The following is an 18,552-nucleotide window of genomic DNA, read 5'->3' as shown; positions in this document are numbered from 1 at the left end:
AAAATAAATAATTTACATATTAAAGAGGAAATTATAAATCTTTTAGAATTAAAGGACAACAGAAACATTACGCAGTATAACTTGCAGGACTCAGCTAAAATTGTGTGTAGAAAGAATTTACAAGTATGAATGTATTTATTTGAGTATAAATAAGAAAAAGAAATTGAAGTAGGCATAGTATGCAAAAATTAAGAGAAAAACATTACACACCCAAAGAAGAAGTTAAAACTTTCTTAAGTTAAATAGAAAATAGCTAAATAGAAACAAGAATGAAACAAAACCAAGTGCAGGTTATGTCCAAAGATTAATAAACAAACCTGGGTCCAGGTTGATGAAGGGGAGGAATATGCTGAGAATATGCACAAATAAATAATAAGAAAAAATCAGGACATAATTATAATTCAGAAATATTTTTCTAAACATAAAAGAATACTATGAACGTATGTGTGACAATAAATTTGAAAACCTACATTAAGTGGATAATTTTCAAGAAAACTATAGTCAAAATACACTCAAAAAGAAATAGAACATTCAACTAGACCAATAACCATTAAATAAATTGAATCAGTTGCCAAAATTTTCACCTCCAAAATATGACCAGGCCCAGAAGAATTAAATGTCAGCTTTTATCAAATTTTTAGGAAACAGAAAATTCCAAAATTTAGGGTAAAAAAAAATCCAGGTGGGAAACTAACCCAACTATTTTACTGAACAAGTATAACTTTGATATCTTAAGTTTCCAAGGCCAGTATGAGAAATTTATAGACCAATATCCATAAAATCATACTTAAAATATCAGCAATTCAAATCCAGCAGTGTAGTCTTTAAATATCCTGATCAAGTAGAGTTTATAAGGTTTATTCCAAGATTGAAATAATGATTTAACATTTGAAAATGTGAATAAATTTAGGTACAAGAATTTCATATTCCTCTTAATAAATGTAGAGAAAGTAGTCAATAAAATTCTATACTGTTCATAACAAAAACTCTTAGTAAATCAGGAATGGAAGCAAGCTTTCTTAGCCTTATAAGATGTATCTATCTACAACAAAACTACAATAAACATCACACATAAAAATTAGACTTGTAAATTTTCTTAGTAGAGTCAAGAAAAAACAAAGAATGCCAGCTATTGACACTATTATTCAACATTGTACTGGAAATTGAGTTAAGCATGAAAAAAATAAAATGTATAAAAATCTTGGGAAAGGATTTGCAGATGATATGACTGTCTATATAGACCAGCAGGAGAAACAAATGTGAAAATATTATTTTTTATTAGAGTTCAACAAACACATACAAATATCAATAGCATTGTTATTCATTAACTATACGTGATAAGAAAAATGTCAGAACAATAAAGAACCCCATTGTTAACAACAGCAACAAAAACTCCAGGGTCTCAAATAATACACTTAACAAAATGTGCAATAAATGCATTGATAAAATTATAAAACTGAACTGAGCATAGAATTAGGTCCAAATAAATAGAGATATAATGTTGATGGATGGAAATATTGTTAAGAAGTTGATTCTCCTTGAATTGAATATAAAAGTTAATGCAGTATCAATCAAGTTTCTAGCAGGAATTTTCATGGAAAATGAAGAACAGATTTTAATTTAACATGGAGAAGTAAAGAGCCAAACATCGAACCAATACTGAAAATTAAAAAGAAAAAAAATAGAATTGTTTTGTACTGTACTTGACAAAAAGACTTATTATGCAATATAATAATATTGAAAAACTACCATATCAACCAGAGAAACCATGCATATGACGAAATCTATGTGATAGAGGTGACATTACATATCAGTGAGGGAAGGGAAGACTAATCAATAAATGGCATTAGAAAAATTTCCATGTGGAAAAAAGTAAAATTAGATTCCTATCACACCTAAAACACTGAAACATACTAAACATGGATTAAATACCTAAAGGTAAAAAAGCAAAGGCTCATTACTATTATAACAAAATATTGGAAAATATCTTTTGATGGCCTCAGGGTAGAGAAGGAATTCTTAAATAAAAACATAATTTGCAGATCTCAAAAAAATTAGTAAATTGGCTGTAAATGTCTGTGTGATTAAAGAGAACAAAGACATTTGCAACTTTTTAAACAGACTATACTTACATCGAATACATCAAAAACCCCTCCAAATTAATAAACAACAATGAAATGGAAATGTGAAAAGGCAGTCATCCATGAAGAAATTTACATGGCTATTGAGCACTAAGATTCATAATCTCTCAGTAATTAAGGAAATGCAAAGCAAAATCATGATATACCATTTTTTATCTATCAGACTGTCAAAAATTAAACACTAATGACTCTTGATCCTCTATAGAAACCCTCATATGTGTACACATTAAGAAATATGCAAGAGATATTCATTGCAACAAAGCTTGAAATAGCAAAACATTGGAAATAACCGAAACATTCACTAGTTGGGAAATAGACAAATACAATGTAGATTATTCATGTATTGGAGTACTAAATAACAAAGGGAATGAATAAAATCTAGCTATATACATATATATGTACACACACGCACACACACACACACACACACACACACACACACACACACACAATGCAATTTACCTCTGAATTGCAGTGTGCTATTTAAGTAGAGGAAATGGAGGGTGCACATCTGTAGAGGGAGCCATGAGGAAGATCCTCTCAATGCTGAAAGTCAGACTAGAGAGAGTCTTTGCTTCTTCCAGCTTCCCTGGTATAGAACAATTTTTAATTCAAGGAATTCTAGGAAAACAAGTCACATGTGCAACTCGTATTTATACGAATATCTAATCTTTGTTGGGTCCTCTGTGTGTGTGTGTGTGTGTGTGTGTGTGTGTGTGTGTGTGTGTGTGTGATCATTTGGATGCCTTAAATAAAATAACCTAGTTTCTTCCTTGACTCCCTTGCTCAGCTCCTGAGTCAATCGAATATACAGCAGAGTGACTATTCTACAGCCCTAAAGCAATGCAACAGGGAAAAGAACAGAACTTCTTCCATCATCCCTGGTAAGTTATGATAAATCTTGAAAAAACAACTTTTCTACAATAAAAGCATTGTAGGCAACTTGACAATATTTGTATACCTTGGGAGAAATGCAGTACATTCATATTTTTCTAATTATGACCAATAGGTAAATGTTAAAAAGGACTCAAACCCCTGAAGTCTCTTATAAAAATGCAAAATGTATAGAAATATTAGCTTAAAGATCAGACACTCGACTTGAGAAATGCAGCTGTTTTGCATTTGGGGGGTGGCGTGGTACAGTGCTATGAGCATAGTTGTTTCAATGAATGTTCTGTGTTTCAGTGGAAAGATCAAGGGTCGGCATTTCATCCCTGAGTGGGGAAGGCACAGACTACATCAATGCCTCCTATATCATGGTAAGCCAGAGAAGTCACTGGGGAGACTTCTGCCAGCTTGTGTCACCAGAATCACAACCATAGTGGACTTCTGTGGCTGTGGGCTTGGGCCATTGCTGGTCATAAGTCAAATCTGATGACTGCAGGCCTACAGCCCACAGAAGCAAAGGAAATAACAGCATTCTTTGATGTTCTTGTGTGTGCTGGGACTGAAAAAAACCCCAAGTAAGACAAATGAGTAGGTGCAACAACTCAAATTCACCATTCAGGGCTGATAAGTAGATAACAAAACTTATACTTGCCCATCTAAGAGGCTCCATTCATTTACCAAAGCAGAGCCCTTGAGCAAATCCAGGATATATCAGTTTCAGCAAAACACAACCACACTGACATTACCACTCTAGGTTTGCAGCATGGTTCTCACTGAAAATCTGGCTCATTTAGGACCTGGATTTCTAAAGATACAATATTTTCCTTCTACATTTAGGTCTCATTTTGAGGGATGAATGATTTAGTAGTTGTTGTGTGACCTTCATTATCATTTCAGGTCAATGAATGACAGGGCTTGGCTTCAGATGAAAGTGTCATAATTACTACTCCAAACCCTCTCTTCTATTTATCCAGTGAAGAAAACATTGAGGAATATTCATGCAGGAAACAGGGAGATATGTGATGGTGGCATTTAAATACATGTCACACTTCAAATGAGCCCATGGGAATAGGAATGGGATCTGAAAGACTCCATACCAGAAGGGGCTAGAAGAACTATGCTTTTTATAAATAACAGCATGGAATCATAACTAATCCAGTGGCACCAGCTTCCAGGTTTCTGCAGCAAAATCTGCAGGGGTCCTTCCTAGTTCCTCTCTTGTAGAGGCAACCAAGGGTGTCTGGACACTGAAGATGTCCTGTTGTGAGAAGGTGTGTAAATTTGTCATTCTGCCATTGGAACTTGTGGAAAGTGATAAATCGAAACTCTCCCACCGATTTCCATTCTATCTAGTGTAGGAGACACTTTCCACAAGCCATTTTGGTAAGTCTGCTCCTAGAGGTGATACGTAAACTTGAACACAATAACGCTTCTTGAGGTAAACTTGGGCAAAACACTCAATTTCTTAAGCCTCAGTGTAATCACCTGAAAAATGAGAATCACAGTTCCTATCTCATAGTACTACCATGAGGAACATATGATTTAAGAGGAAGAAAACACTTCCTAGCATAGAGGAAGTGCCCAGTAGACAACTGCTATAATCATTCATTGTTATTCATACACACAATTTGCAACTCTTTGACTTAAGGTCAATTAACTTATAAATGTTGTTCTGAATGTTTAAAGGCATATGGTAAGATTCTTTGAATCTTTTCTTTGGTTTTGTAGGGCTATTACCAGAGCAATGAATTCATCATCACTCAGCATCCCCTTCTCCATACCATCAAGGATTTCTGGAGGATGATATGGGACCATAATGCCCAACTGGTAGTTATGATCCCTGATGGTCAAAACATGGTAAGTCCCTTAGGTCACTTTTAGTACTTTCTTTAGAGGGGAAATATCAGATTACAATAGCCAGAAGTCCAGCATACAAACAAGCAAAGTTATGTTTTCAACTAATAAACTAATGTCGTTGGAGTCAGACCTGGTTTATTGTTGAGCATGGTTTGGTTGTACAATCTCCCAGGTCTAAAAGTGATGAATGACAGTTTCAAATGAAAGAAATTTTAAATGAACTTAAATTTATATATTTTTTGACACTGCTTAAGAAAATTCAGATTACCATTATTGATAAGCTAAAAGTGCAAAATAACAGGCAATAGTTTGGGTTCTTAAGTGTAATATTTTATTCTTCATTTCAATCTGGTTTAAGACACCAGGAAGATTTTAAGAGTAAATTTTGAGATTCACAGGAAAACTCAAGTTGAAATTTCTCTGCCAACCAATTTATTTCACAATCTCACTTAGACATTTTCTTAAAATCTAGACTCTTTTTTGGCTTTTATTCCTCCAGGCAGAAGATGAATTTGTTTACTGGCCAAATAAAGATGAGCCTATAAATTGTGAGAGCTTTAAGGTCACTCTTATGGCTGAAGAACACAAATGTCTATCTAATGAGGAAAAACTTGTAATTCAAGACTTTATCTTAGAAGCTACACAGGTATGGACATAAGTTAAACGACCAAGTTTTCATCTTAACAACATGTTAATCATATACTGATTTAAGGATCTTTCCTAGAAATAAAAAGAACTCTGATTTCTTTCAGATTGAGACAGATTATCCAAATAATCAATATTACCTTTCTTGTCACTTTCATTTTCAAAATCTTACAGAATCATTAAACAATTAGTCATCACTCAACTACACTCTTCCTGAATTCTACACACAAAGGAAACCAAAGATTTCTCTTTTACTGCAAATCAGTTGCTGATAGAGCTTAGGTTTAAAATAAACAGTAAAAATTAAAAAAATTTAAAAAATTATTAATTCTAATTGTCATGTTTTAAGGCAAGCCCTTACCTTGTATTCTCCTAAGTAAAATGGAAAAAATAATATTACCTGAAACTTACAGCTCTCTACCAAAGTACAGTGAGCTGATATGTGAAGGAGTGCTTTGAAAATGTGCAGTACAATAAACTAGGATTGTTTTACTGATCTCTTGGTTATCTACAAGATATTATTGTTATCTATAACATAATATATTGTTTTATTAAACTCTTGGTTATATATAAGAGTTGTGTATTAGAATATATATTATTGAATTCTTTGTCAATTATTTACATAGAGCTACAGTGAAATACTAAAATATACTAATAATGACAACTAAGGCATGTAAGATTCAGAGTACCTTCTCAATCAGAAAAAGATTAAATTATGTTTTAGATAATTTAAATGTTTCACTTTACCCTAATTATGAAACTGGTAAACCATATATGGTATATAAGAGAATTCTCTATTCTCTAGAATATTGAATGACTAAAACTTATAAACTTGATAAGGCAGATAGATAACGTAAACAGTATAGCAATGGGATAAAATCCTACTCGATTAAAACAAAGAAAGAAAGAAAATGTTGATTCCAGTTCACTGATGAGCAGTGTGGCCTTGGTTTATATTTTGTTAGACAAGGGTTCAGTTTCATTATTTCCCATATAATAACCATTATCCCAGCATCATTTGTGATTTGGCAATACTAGTTGAGTAATAAATCTAGTTTCTAGATAATATGGGCTTATTTCTAAGATCTTTATTTTATTCCATTGGTTTCTGTTCATTTCTCTGCCAAAACAACAGTGTCTTAATTCTTATAGCTTACAATAATTCTTCATAACTGATGAGATAATCCCTTGTCTTGTTTTTCTTCTTTAGTAGTATCTTGGCTGTTTTGGCCCTTTGTACTTCCATGTAAAATTTAGGTTCTCCTACTTGTTTTTAAATGTAGCATTTTATTGAGCACACTTTCAGAAACTGGGGGTCAAAGCTTTAAGGGATTTAATCAAGTCATGCTGTTTGGTTAGTCACTTAAGCAAGAATCAGAACTGGGGCTGGAGTCTCTGCTGTTCTCTGCAGCATTTTTCCTACTGCGTGGTGCAATCCCAGACCCCCCTTAGTTAAGCCTGAGGATTGCTGGTATTTGAAGAGGTAGTGCTATTTTCAAAACAAATTTTAATACTAACGGTTTATTTTTGTAAGTTTAAATTCAGCAGCCCAGACACATCTTTGATACATACTTTCATGATTTGTTAGTAGTGGCATATTGCACCCAGAGATAAGGTTTATTTTTAGAATTTAAAAAGAGATTACATTTTTTTTACCCTGCTGAGTAAATCTGACCATGGTAAACGTGGCAGCACAACTATTTCTTATCTTCCATGATGAAAAAAGTGCACCAACTACCACTGCCACTCATGCACGCCACGTGGTTGTTTTACGTTACTGTAATTCCTAGTTTTCCCCAATTATTCCACTCATGATAAACTGTCACTTAGCCAACATTACTCTTTAAAAGCATTAGTTTCTCTTTCTTCTTTTAGGATGATTATGTACTTGAAGTGAGGCATTTTCAGTGCCCCAAGTGGCCAAATCCTGATAGTCCCATTAGTAAAACTTTTGAACTTGTAAGTATTATCAAAGAAGAAGCTGCCAACAGGGATGGACCCATGATTGTTCATGATGAGTAAGTTCTACACTTTGAATCATTTCACATTGAGCATTCTCTGGGTGTATGTCTATTTCTATTGTCTTTGTACTAATCCAATGCTTTGGGCCAGCTATGATGATTCAGCCAGGGTAGATTATCACCTTCTTATCAACAAAGTCAACAAAGAACACTTTTTTTTTTCTCACTTCACTTGAAGCTCCTGTTGAAGTCAGAAGATGGGTGCATTATTATAAGAATCTGCTTTTACATTTTATGCTGAGAACACTTCGTGTGATGAGTCAGTGTTTTAGCACTGGAATTTTACAGGAGCTAACCAGAGAGACATTTCTCAGCCATGACTTCTCAGAACAGGAGTAAAATTGATATGTTTTTTATTTACCAGAAACAGGAATATTTATCCAATAAATCTTTCCAGGCTTCTGTTATAAACAAATAAACAATGCGTATATTGGAATTACGTTTTATATATATATATGTGTATACTATATGATACATAGTATATATTTTATAACCTCAGTTAGAACATTTTTATTTATTGCCAGCCTATTCCATTGTGTAAAAATAACAAATCATAAGCAAATAGTAAACTTTTATAAAAAGTTACCATTGCTAATATCATGAACACTTGGCAGTGTTTCAAATTAAACCATGTAGTTCTGTGCACAAAAAAGTATGAAGAGAAAATCCATTAAATTTTCAGTGTTTCTACTGCAAAGTTGTCAAAGCTATATGCTCTGTGAGTGTTTGATGCAACTGAATGGAATCTTTGTCTTTTCTCTTTGCTACAAGGCACGGAGGAGTGACAGCAGGAACTTTCTGTGCTCTGACAACCCTTATGCACCAACTAGAAAAAGAAAGTTCCATGGATGTTTACCAGGTAGCCAAGATGATCAATTTGATGAGGCCAGGAGTCTTTGCTGACATTGTAAGTAATAAAACAGTGAACCAAACTTTTAACTATTGGAATACTAGTTACTTTCTAGAGACCGCCTAAATATTTTTATCAGGTATCAAGAAAAATCACATTGACTGATACCAGTAGCATGTCATTTTCAGGCTGAATTACAAGTCTGCCATTCATAGAACCAGAACAACAAACAATAAGTATTTAAAGTTTAACTTCCAGAAAATTGATGGGTGAAAAATTTTAAGTTTCATGTGTGCCTTTTTGTAAATCTTGTAATTCTGAAAAATATCCTCAGTAGAAGAAGCAACAAATTGTCTTATCCAGCAACATAAATAGTTATTTTCCCAGGGTTCAAGTTCTGCCTAGCCTCAGAGAACAGTCAGAAGACAGAGCTCAGGGACCTAATGTTGGAACTATTGACTTCTTTCTCAAGCCAAACTCAATTCCTGGAGTAAACAAGTTACTAATTCTTGGGTACTTTTAAAAAGAGAGAGAAACGTGTATAATCAAGAAAGAGGCACAGCACATCTGGAAAGATAATTCTCAACCTTGAAAATAACTTGGGAGTTTTTATTATTGTGGAAACAGGGACTGGAAAGACAATAGGGAACTTAGTGCAAATACCCCAGTGGGAGAAGCTTAGGTGGATGCAGAAATTATAGCTCAATTTCAGCTTATTGGTCTATATATGTATAGGGCCTTTTAAAGGGTCCATCTTCAAAGCTCCAGCCCAGACTAGTTGTCAGGAGGTCAAGGTAATGCTTGTGCACATGCACTTCGGAGGCGCTCCTATTAAAAGTCTCATTCAGGCCAGCAGTGTTGTATCAAGCTTGTCCTGCATGAAACTGTTTTCAGAAGACCTAAGTTTCACAAATGCATTGTAATGATGCACTGATTCATACTGGGTCCTAATGGTTTTCCACTATGATGCTAGTCACTGGCTCAGGTTACCTGCAACTACCTCTCCCCCTATCACCTGAGCTTACATCTATAAGAAAAAGTGCTTCAGTATTCAGTGTGCCTCTACTCTAAGACCACAGCAGAGCACACACTCACCTTTGCTCAAATTAGAGCATAGGACCAGTGAGGCTGACAGAGTATGAAGACACGGTAAACAGCAGATCTTGAGAAAGGACTGCATTCTGCATACATCCCTGAGCCGACACTGCAGTCATTTCCGAGACCTCTCTGTAAATAGACAGATCCAGTGGATTTCATAACAACTAGAAAAAGGAGAATAAGAAACTTCCTTTTAGGTGCCTAGTGCTAAAGTGTTTCCCCACAAGTTAACAGAGCTCTGTCACATTACTTGCAGATTTTATGAAGTAAATGAATAATTATTGAGTGCTTATCATTAGCAAATGCATGTGGGCCAGTTTTCTAGGTCAGTGAATGTTTGATTATTGAAAAGTTGCTCCAATTTAATCAGAAAGAGACATTAATATAGATTGTGTACCTCTGCTGAGTATAACAAAGCCCTTAACACCATACCCTTCCATGAGCAGTGCTGAAGTGTATCCAAAATTATTCCTTCTTCTTCTGAATTTATGTCCTCACTGAGCTCCCTATCTATAACCTCCCTTTCTTCTTTCTGTAGGAGCAGTATCAGTTTCTCTACAAAGCAGTCCTCAGCCTCGTGAGCACGAGGCAGGAAGAGAATCCATCCACCTCTCTGGAGAGTAATGGTGCAGCATTACCGGATGGAAATATAGCTGAGAGCTTAGAGTCTTTAGTTTAACGCCAAAAGGGGAGGGGGGAGCCCACATCTGAGCATTGTTTTCCGATTCTGAATTTAGACAGGAAAATCAATCCAGTTCTGTTAGCTGTTTACTTCCATCATCTGACAGTAACTCTCGTGACCTAGGATTCTGCTGCCAAATTTACATCATTAATAATGTGTGCCTTTTTGCAAGACTTCTTGTAACTCACTTATTATGTTTGAACTAAAATGATGGAATTTTACAGTATTTCTAAGAATGGAATTGTGGTATTTTTTTCTGTATTGATTTTAACAGAAAATTGCAATTTGTAGATATTAGGAATTCCCAACTACAGAAAATGTTTGCTTTTAGTTTCAAACTTTTAGCTGTATTTGTAGCAATCATCAGGTTTGCTAGAAATATAACTTTTAATATAGTAGAGTGTAAATAAAATACTCTGTTCTGTATGATATTCCACGTTTTACAACTGCAGTATTCACCTAAAGTAGAAATAATCTGATACTTACTGTAAATACTGCTCTAGTGTCTCCATGGACCAAATTTATATTTATAATTGTAGATTTTTATATTTTACTACTTGAGTCAGTTTTCTAGCTCTGTGTAATTGTTTAGTTTAATGATATAGCTCATTATGTGGTGTTACTCTAGAAGTCTTCTGATATTGTGTTGTGTTATCTAAGTGATTAACTCCGTTTCAGCATGTAATTTTAACTTTTATGGAAAGTAGGAATACTTTTGTTTTGAATGATGTTTTTATGAGAATAACACCTTACCAAACATTGTTTAATGGTTTTTATCCAAGGAATTGCAAAAATAAATATAAAATATTGCCATCTATTTTTGTTTGCTGTGAAGTGTTGTGCTGAGGTACGTATGGAAGAAAATTGTGGACATGGGTCCTACTGGGATGATGCAAGCAAAAAAAGGCCCGTGGGATGGGACAAAGTATAGAGCAATTAAACAATGAATGAAATTTTGGTAATGGATGAAAATAACTGGGTGAGACTTATCTGACTTACTTATCTGGCTTCATTTATTTTCACTTGTGTCATAACTGTTGTCTCAGAGTTAAGGGTCAAGAATCAAGGAAAAATTGCTGGATTTGACAGGAATTTTTCTTTCTAATCTTTCAGGATATACATTTATTAGAATTTGTGTAAAAATGCTTCATTGTTATACATGTTGTTTGCATAATTATTTTCTCTCGGACAAGATTCTGCAAGACACATCACTAATAAATAACCATAAAGAAAAAAAATTCTGTAGCCCTTCTGATATAGCTTAGATATGTATGTTCCCCAAAGCTCATGTTGGAAATTTAATCCCCACTGTGACTGTTGGGAGGGTGGGAAATACTATTACGGTAATTGAAAGGTGGTGCCTTGAAGAGGTGATTAGATTGTGAGGATCATGCCATAGTGAATGAATTAATCCATTGATGGTTTAATGGTGGTCATGGATGTGGTTCTGATGGCTTTAAAAGTAGAGCATATGAGAAGCTCTCCCTCTTTCTCTCTCTCTCAAGCCATCTGTAGAGTCACCACCAAGAACAAGGCCATCCCCAGATATGTTCCCTGGACTTTGGACTTCCCAGCCTCCGTAACTGTAAGCAATAAATATTGTTTCTTTACAAATTACCCAGTTTCAGATATTTCTGTTATAAGCAACAGAAAAGGCTAACATACTCTCAAAAGCTGTTTGTTTCTGGGACAAAAGCTAAGGGAAAAACAGACAAAATAATTAAGGTGACATGTACTACTGGTTCAGATCAGCTTATGATTAGACATTCTGGGGGGTTATAGAACAAAACTGTAAAACAAGAGGATTAAGAATTAAGGGTAGAAAAGTAACCAAAGAATTCAAAATTAACCTTGTGTCCTTCCTCTTGGCAGGGTGAGAAAGAAGTACTTTCATTTTTTTTTTGAACCCTGTAAAAGAGTGCTTACCAGCATTTTGAGATTTGTGACTTGCTTCTATTTGTTGGACCTTTTATTTTTTGTCTGTTTCAAATTCCTATTGCTTTAAAGGGAACTCTTAAAAAAAAAAAAAGGAAAATGAATTAATTTGGGCTCTATCTTAAGGATTAGGTGAAAATTACCTGATACTGCTTGAGGAAACCGAGGCTCCCTGAAGTGTTGTTGATGCAGATGTTCTCCAACATTAGCATGCATTAGATTGCTGGGCCCACCCTCAGAGTTTCTGGTATGGTAGGTCTGAGATGGGAATCCAGGATTTGCATTTTTAATAAGTTCTCAGGTATTGCTGATACTGCTGGTCTGGGAACTATACTTTGAGAACCACTGGTTTAAACAAAACTTCTCTGGCTTTCTGCTCTGGGCCCTGAGCTGGGCGTTGTTGGGGATCAGTGCCCTCCTTGTTATGCAGTACTATGAAACACTCCTCTTGGCTGAGACAGGGGACTGCTTCAAGTATCAGAGTCCGCTTCTTAGTAATGATTCCATTATCCTGCACTTCAGTTCCACACAGCTCCTGAATCCTGTCGATTTGTCTTAATATAGGACTTCTAACTTGTTCCACTCTGGGATTATGACTTCCTGATCTTTTTCTATCTACGTGGCTTCTAACCCTCTGTTTGGCTTGATCTTTGCTTATATTGGAGTCTCTGACTGGCAAATCTGCCTGCTTCTAACACCCAGCTTGGTTCCTTTTAAAGCAAAGGTTCCCAACATTTTTTGGCACGTGGTGCTTACAGTTATGGAGGCTGGGAAGTCCAAAGTCCAGGGAACATATCTGGTGATGGCCTTGTTCTTGGTGGTGACTCTACAGATGGCTTGAGAGAGAGAGAAAGAGGGAGAGCTTCTCATATGCTCTACTTTTAAAGCCATCAGAACCACATCCATGACCACCACTAAACCATCAAAGGATTAATTCATTTCTATGGCATGATCCTCACAAACACCTCTTCAAGGCATCACCTTTCAGTTACCGTAATAGGATTTCCCACCTTCCCAACAGTCACAGTGGGGATTAAGTTTCCAACATGAGCTTTCGGGGACAAACATATCTAAGCTATATCAGAAGGGCTACAGAATTTTTTTTTCTTTGTGCTTATTTATTAGTGATGTGTCTTGCAGAATCTTGTCCGAGAGAAAATAATTATGCAAGCAACATGTATGACAATGAAGCATTTTTACACAAATTCTAATAAATATATATCCTGAAAGATTAAAAAGAAAAATTCCTGTCAAATATAGCAATTTTTCCTTGACTCTTGACCCTTAACTCTGAGACAACAATCAATTATGAGACAAGTGAAAAATAAATGAAGCCAGATAAGTCAGATAAGTCTCACCCAGTTATTTCCAACCATTGCCAAAATTTCATTCATTGTTTAATTGCATTCACAATTCTTATACACACATTCTTTTATTACATAATTGTGGCCTCATTGTGAATATATTTTTATTCTGCTTTTTATACTGTTAAATAGATATTTTTTTACTACAAATTTATAAGCCTATTATTTTCACGGCTGTGTAATATTCCATCCAGTATTGTAGTTTCCAACCTGGGACAGTATTGCCCCCATAGGACATTTGGCAAAGTATGAAGATATTTTTGATTGTCACAATTGGTCAAAGAAGTGGGGAATGCTACTGGCAACTATGAGGTAGAAGTCAGAGATGCTGCTAAACATTCTGCAATGCACAAGACGGCACTCATAACAAAATGTCAGTAATGTCAAGGTAGGAAACCATGCTCTTGCAGGTGTACCATGTCTCTTGTGATCATTTTCCTAATGTTAGCTGTTTAGGCTCTTTCAGCTCCTTCTTGTCACAATACTATGATAAACATTTCTTTATGTAAAAAGCTTTCACCATGCTTAAGATTATTTGTTACAAACAATTTTTTTATAAGTGTCATTTTGGTAGCAAATGGTATGAACTTTTTTATGTGTCTTAATACTCTTTCAGTTTCCAAAAGCGTTGTGCAGTTTGCAACCCCACTGACAAGATATTAGAGTTCTGTTTTTCCACTCCTGCGTTCAGGCTCTGCTCAATATCACCTTTTCAGAGCAGCTTTCCTTGACTGGCCTGTCAGAAATAGCATTCCCTCCTCTCAAGGAGAATATTCAAATTACTTAGCACTGACCATCAGAGGGGACTGACGTGTGTACAAGCCAAATGTTAGCCTGCCTGTCCGCCACCCCCCTCAGGCCCTCTTTATCTCCTTATCCTGCTTTATTTTTCTCCATAAAACATTTTGTTTTCTGACATTATATTTTATATTTATTTGTTGTCTGTCTCCTCCATTAGCATATGAGCCCCATGAAAAGAAAATTTTTAATTCTTTTGCTAACCTCATATCCCCACACCTAGAACAGTACCTGGCACATCAAAGACACTCAATACATTTTAGGTGAATGAATGAATGAATGGACGGATGGATGAATAGATTTTTACCTAGAACAAAAATACTGTTCTAGGTCCTCGGAAACCTGGAACTCTATAGGTAATGTTCCTCAACTTAATAAATTTATCAATTTTGACAATATATGTCTATTCTTAGTTTTTTTTTGGTAATATCTTTACAAATCAGTCCAATTGAAAACGGATGTCCTACAGACACTGTGTCTTTGGTTTTAAATCATGGAGAGCAGTTTTGCAACCTCAAGAGAAGTATTAAGCATGAATATATTCTATCTGTTTAGCTACATCCATAAGAACTACAAACTCCATCATAGTTCCAATATGATACTTCCTGAGATTTTATGGCAACAGCTTCTTCATATAAACTCAATGCAAGCATTTAATACATACATGTTCTACTCAAATTACACAATGGGAATCTTACTGAATTTTCGTATTTCCTATCTGAAAGCCTCAGATTTGTTAGCATATATATTTGTTAGCTATGTCTCTAATATGTAAAACTTGGAAAATAAGATCTCTTTATAAGCAAATAAATTTTAAAATGTGATATTAGAATTGAATTCTACTTATAAATAGCACAACAAAAATATAATGCACTTGAATTAAATTTAACATTTTAGGGAAAGTGGGAAAATCTGCCACATTTGTCAAAATAAACAAAACACTTTTTTTATTATAAACCATGATTGATTATTATTTGCTCATTTGCCAACTGCATGATATTCTGGTACATTAGAAATCTCTCCCTCAATAGTAAAATATTGGTGTGGTAGAGTAGGTGGCATTAAATGTTAAGGCATATAAATGAAATGCACAACACAAGTTTTGAGAAACGAGACATTCTTGGCATTAAATTGTAGTTACCAAGTTTTGTTTTTTAAGATAATCATTTTTAAAAGAAAAACAATGTGGAAGTGGGAGTAAGAAAAACTGTCGGTGTGAAATTGTAACTTCTCGTTGCATACACAACAAGAAGTTCTAATCAGTTCATCAGCCATGACCCATTCTAAGCAGGCCACAAGAGACACAGACCAATCTTAGGGAAACTTCGCAAATAAGCTAATTTGAAATATTTTTCTCCACAGTTTTGGACTTGCTGTTCATCACATCTCTCAGATACCTTTTATCTTGCTTTCATCCTCGAGACTTGCCTTAGTTCTGAATTATCCTCACAGAGAGATGAATCAATGCAAGTAACTTTTATCCTCTTGCTAATTATTTAATAAAGCTTTTACCAAAAACTATTGGTATTAGGGTCCCTAATGAAAAATATTAAAATAGCAAAATCTCTTATAACACCTTTACTTTAAATAAGTGGTTTAAGAGATAGGAAGTTAAAACTGTGTGTTTCCTGGGCTTTTTAGAGTATGTTGAATGAAAAACATTTTACATTTTGTCTATACGGCATTCCAGTTCTAAGCACAAGGGGATACATTAACAGTTTCAATGAGCCACCAATAGAAAAAATGAAAGGTTAGTAAATAATTAGGCCAATGAGAAAGACTGATAACTGGGGTCATTACTGTGTAGTCACAGAATCCACCTACATGCCACTCTCCTTCTAGGGATCCTTCCTGTGGCACATTGTATTTTCCATACATAGCCCAACAGTGTCTTCCATCCCACATGTGACTCTTTGAAATTCATCTCATTGAGAAGTGGGGTCTATGGTTCTTCCCTTGGATCTGGGCAGACTTGTGGCCACAGTGAAAGTGATGCTGTGTGACTTCTAAAGCCGAGAATGGCAATGCAGCCACTGCCTGAGTCTCTTGGGATATTTGCTCTTGGAACACCACCACCATGCTGTGACAAAGCCCACACAAAATAAACCAAGGTTTTGGTCCACTGCCTCACTGAGCTTCCAGCTGACAGCCAGAACCAACTTGCCAGCTCTGTAAGCAAGCTGTCTTGAAATGGATTCTCCAGCTTCCAGTCAACACATGCCAAGTGACACTGTGTGCAGCAGAGACAAGCTATTTGCACTGAGCCATGCCCAAATTGCATATTAATGAGCAAAATAAATGACTACTGTTTTAAGCCACTACATTTGGGGGTAGTTTCTTACACCATTACACTAGAACACCAAATACAGGTAGCCATAAAGTCTGGAAACACAGACAATACTATTTTACTATGCATTGCAATGTCATATTAAGCTATTTATCATGCATTTGCTTATGCTTTCTGACTTGCCGGCCACCCTGTAGAAGACTTTACCCAGGATTTAGAAGACAGAAATTAAGAGAGGCCACCTTTCTGCTCTCTTGGCTCCTGCGGGTGAGAAAGTTTGTAATGACAGGTTTTCTGCATCAGAGTTCTGGTATCTAGCATTGGAACCACAGCACTAAGAGTAGTAACTTCTGATTCCAGCTTTCCCATCCATGGGACCCCAGCTGTGGGTATAAGCTCTTGGCCTTACTACCTTATATTCCTTTCTCTTTAAAATACCTAGAGTGGTTTCTACTCCCTGCTCCAAACACTGATTCAGCAGCCAAGAGAAGAAATGTCTACATGATGCTGTGACCATCCACTCTTTTTTTTTTTTAAGTATCTTCTCTATCTTCAACTACTATAGTAGCCTCTGAATATCTTCCTCTTGCTCTATATCAAATAGACACTGTAGACAAATAAATCTTCTAAAAGCACAAAGCTGATCATATCAGCCACCTGGGTTGTCAATCACGAAGTGATTTCAACCTATGATGAGACAATGATTTTGATAATAGAGGCTGATTCAAATATCACAAACTGATGCTCTTTACCCACCCCCATTCTTGGGGAAATTTCAACATGATCTCTAAGCAGCAGCAAATGACAGGGACAATGTGCCTCTATAGCAGTCCAGCTATATTAGTCCATTTCTGTTGCTTATAACAAAATACCTGGAATTGGGTAATTTGTAAGAAAATGAAATTTATTGCTTACAATTTGGGAGGCTGGGAAGTCCAAAGTCCAGGGAAAACTTATGGTGAGGGTCTTCCTTGGTGGCAGCTTCAGCAACACAAGTTATCACATCACAAGATGGCAGAAGCAGAGACGTGCTCTCACGTGCTCTCCTTTTAAGACTCTCAGAACAATGCCCATGACCACCATTAATAACCCATTCGCTATGGCATGGTCCTCAGAACCTAATCACCTCTTCAAGGCCCCACCTTTCTATTACCATAATAGGATTTCCCACCCTCAACAGTTACAGTGGGAATTAAGCTTCAGTGACTTTGGGGGGCCAAAGTCATTGAATCTGCTGCACCAGCTAGTGCTGAAAAATAACCTAGAGTTGCTTTACATACAAGGATAGCCTATAACAACTTTGCCTTATCTCCACCTTCACCTTAATCACACCTTCCCACCATGGCTTTTAAATGTATCAGTACTATCCTGGTCTGTGTGTGTGTGTGTGTGTGTGTGTGTGTGTGTGTGTGTGTGTGTGTGTGTGTGTGTGTGTGTGTGTGTGTGTGTGTGTGTATAATTTATACTACATGCCAGGTACCATGGTAGGTGTTGATGATACATTGAAGTCTTATGGAGTCTTAGTTTAGGTTCCCAAGAAGCAGAACCTGAGAAAAAAAATTTAAGTACAAGTAGTTTATTTGATAGGTGATCACAGACAATACCTGTCAGTAGGGAAATGAGTCAGGAAAGGGAAGACCACTGTGAAGGATGCATTGTCAAGCAAGTTACTCAGGTGGATAACTAGAATATAACCCCACTGCAGAATTTTGGGAGCCAGTAAAATATATATACATGTCCAAGTTATCCCATCTAAGATGCTAGAGAGCTAGCCTATTGATATAACAAGTCCCATGGATCATTGGTTGACTGAAGAGAATGGAAGGGGGGGTCACAATCCCGGGCATTCCTGGGCTGCTGTGATCATGGGAAAAGAGGGCTCTCACTGCCCAAGCAAGCCCCCAGGCAGGGAGATGCTGGCAGCTGGAAGTCAGGAGGTGTGTGGCATAATGGTAAAGACAAGAAGGTATGAGAGCAACTGGCGTG

At 36.0% G+C, this 18,552-nt stretch overlaps 1 protein-coding gene across 1 annotated transcript in view; it reads left to right on the top strand.

The window, feature by feature from the left end:
• Window positions 1-10,179, top strand: part of PTPRZ1 (protein tyrosine phosphatase receptor type Z1) — a 132,867-nt gene extending 122,688 nt beyond the window's left edge. The window contains exons 24-30 of the mRNA XM_063101031.1: window positions 2,932-3,025; window positions 3,327-3,400; window positions 4,758-4,886; window positions 5,386-5,532; window positions 7,407-7,549; window positions 8,324-8,459; window positions 10,039-10,179. Coding sequence (XP_062957101.1) covers window positions 2,932-3,025; window positions 3,327-3,400; window positions 4,758-4,886; window positions 5,386-5,532; window positions 7,407-7,549; window positions 8,324-8,459; window positions 10,039-10,179 — 864 coding nt within the window. The remainder of the gene's footprint in view (window positions 1-2,931; window positions 3,026-3,326; window positions 3,401-4,757; window positions 4,887-5,385; window positions 5,533-7,406; window positions 7,550-8,323; window positions 8,460-10,038) is intronic.
• The last annotated feature ends 8,373 nt before the right edge of the window (window positions 10,180-18,552 follow it).

The sequence above is a fragment of the Cynocephalus volans genome, chromosome 6 (assembly GCF_027409185.1).
Source record: "Cynocephalus volans isolate mCynVol1 chromosome 6, mCynVol1.pri, whole genome shotgun sequence".
NCBI lineage: Eukaryota > Metazoa > Chordata > Mammalia > Dermoptera > Cynocephalidae > Cynocephalus > Cynocephalus volans.
This window is presented reverse-complemented; position numbering and strand designations above follow the sequence as displayed.